The 2,528-nt window shown below is 44.7% G+C and overlaps 1 protein-coding gene across 1 annotated transcript; it reads right to left on the bottom strand.

Annotated features, from left to right (window-relative positions):
• Nucleotides 1–1,314: 1,314 nt before the first annotated feature.
• LOC141021802 (uncharacterized) lies at nt 1,315–1,737 on the bottom strand. Its single transcript, XM_073497651.1, has one exon. The coding sequence runs from the start codon at nt 1,735–1,737 to the stop codon at nt 1,315–1,317; it is 423 nt and encodes a 140-aa protein (XP_073353752.1).
• Between the last annotated feature and the right edge of the window lie 791 nt (nt 1,738–2,528).

Below are 2,528 nucleotides of genomic sequence, written 5' to 3'. Positions count from 1 at the left end.
TGGTGTTATCTTCTAATTATCTTCTTCTACTTGCACCATTTTTTTCTTGCCGGCGTTAGGTTCTATAGGGGAACATTCTGCCTTGTCATGGGGCGGGCTTGCCACTGCTGTTTCCTCATCACCAACTTCTCTATGCGCAACCAGTGCAACACTGACCACCTGGTTTGTTGCCGCTAAATATAGCAGCAACGGCTCCTGTGGTCTAGGCGCAACTAAGGTTAGCGCAAAGGATAGGTACCTTTTCAGATCTTGCAGTGCAGCCTTCACTTTCGGAGTCCATTTTACTGGACCTGCCTATTTAAATATCTTGAAAAATGACGGGGCGCTTAGCAGATCTTGAAATGAACCTGCTCAAAGTAGCAACACAACCGGCAAGACGACGCACATCTTTGATAGTCTTGGGTGCTTGAATCTGCTCAATAGCCTTAATCTTGTCGGGATTTGCTTCTATCCCATGCCGAGACACAAAGAACCCAAGAAGCTTGCTGGATGGGATGCCGAACACACACTTCTCTGGGTTAAGCTTCATGTTGATCCTGCGTAAACTTGCAGAAGTTTCTTCTAAGTCTTGAATGAGGGTGGACTTGTCCTTGGTTTTGACCACTATATCGTCCATATAAGCTTCTATATTATTGTTCAACTGCGGCTCAACACCAATCTGGACTACTCTTGCAACCGTTGAACCAGCACTCTTTAGTCCGAAAGGCATACATGCAAAATAGTACGTGCCACATGGAGTAATGAATGTGGTTTTCTCCACATCCTTGTTGGCCATGAATATTTGATGGTACCCAGGATATGCATCAAGGAATGAGAGCAACTCACATCCAGCAGTGGAGTCTACAATTGGTGGATGCACGGCAAGGGGAAAGGAACCTTTGGACATGCCTTCTTGAAGTCAATGTACTCAATACAAAGCATCCACTTCCCATTTGGTTTGCGCACTACAACTGGATTCGCCAACCAAGTTGGATGTAGCACTCCCCTAACCAGACCTGTTGCTTCTAATTTCTTGATTTCTTCAGCAGTAAATTATTGCCATTCCAAAGCTTGCTTTCTGACCTTCTGCTTGATGGGCCGAGCGTGGGTGCAAACAACAAGGTGGTGCTCAATTACCTCCCTGGGAACACCGTGGATGTTAGATGGTTGCCATGCAAACACATCTACATTCGCCCGCAGGAAGGCAATGAGCGCGCTTTCCTATTTACTATCCAGAGTGGAACTTATGGTGAAGGTACCACCAGTGCCATCCTCCCTTGCTGGCACCTTCTTTGTCGCAGGTGGAGTGGCTTTGGATCTTTTGTCGGCAGAGCTCTACGGCAAGTCTTCAACAGGCACGCAGCACTCCGATGAGGCGCGCTTCCCATAACCCTCGCTAGATGTCTCACCGGGCTTCTTGATCTTCTTTTTCTTGGAGGGAGCTGCAGCCTTGACGGTCTCTGTTGCAACCACATCCCTGTAAAGCTTGTCAACACATATGACTGCAGCCTTCTTGTTAGAGTTGATGGAAATGACACCCATTAGACCCGGCATCTTCATCGTGTTGTAGGCATAATGAGATGCTACCATGAACTTAGTCAATATCGGGCAACCAAGAATTCCATTAAATGGTAAGGGGATCTTGACAACATCAAACACTATCTTCTCTGTTCTGTAGTTCAGGTCCCCACCAAACGCCACTGGCAGTGTGACCTTTCCCTTGGGCTGGCTCGTTCCTTTGTTAATTCCTTGGAACATCCCAATTTTCTAGAGCTCCTCATTAGGAATTTGCAGCCTCTCGATCACTTTGGGAGAGATCAAGTTCAAGCCAGCCCCACCATCAACTAGCATTTTTGTGACCTTGAGTGTAACATCCCAAAATTCTAAATTTTTGGAATGTTATATAAAATAAATAGTTTTGATTGTCTGTTTGATTGTGGTGTGATTGCTTGTGTGAAATTAAGTGAAATTTGAAACTTTTTGAAAGTTGAATGAGAGGGAATAAAAGGACTTTCCCAAAATTTTCCATTTGAATCCCTATCTAATTTTAAGTTTGCATCTTGTCAAAAATTCTCTCAAAAAAATGAGAGGAGGAATATGACACTCCAAAAATCAGAGACAATGTTTGACAATTTATTTGAAACTCAAATTCAATTTCATTTTGGAGTTATTGCAAAAAAAAAATTGGCGATGAAAATATGTTCATGTTTTAGGAATTTTTTATTTTGAAATTTTTGGTATATTATATACCTATATAAAATGGTTTTTTGTATATTTGTTTTCCTATTCTTTTTTTTAACTCGCCGCCAGGCCAGGCCAGGCGCACCGGCTAACCCAGCCCAGCGCTAGCGCTAGGGCTAGCGCACGGACGCACGCTCGTTCCCAGGAGCCGCCGCCAGCATCTCACGTAACCCCTCTCCCTCTCTCCTATTTTTAACCTGACCGCTGGGCCCCGCTCCTTTTCTTCTTCTTCTTCCCCAATACACGTACCAGAACAGAAATTTACACGTACACGCTGCCGCGTCCGATCCTCTTGGAAACCCTATCCC

This window comes from Aegilops tauschii, chromosome 4 (assembly GCF_002575655.3).
Source record: "Aegilops tauschii subsp. strangulata cultivar AL8/78 chromosome 4, Aet v6.0, whole genome shotgun sequence".
Classification (NCBI taxonomy): Eukaryota; Viridiplantae; Streptophyta; class Magnoliopsida; order Poales; family Poaceae; genus Aegilops; species Aegilops tauschii.
This window is presented reverse-complemented; position numbering and strand designations above follow the sequence as displayed.

What these genes read in the sequence shown, in the direction of transcription:
- LOC141021802 (XM_073497651.1), bottom strand. Translation starts at nt 1,737, where the DNA reads ATGTTCCAAGGAATTAACAAAGGAACGAGCCAGCCCAAGGGAAAGGTC.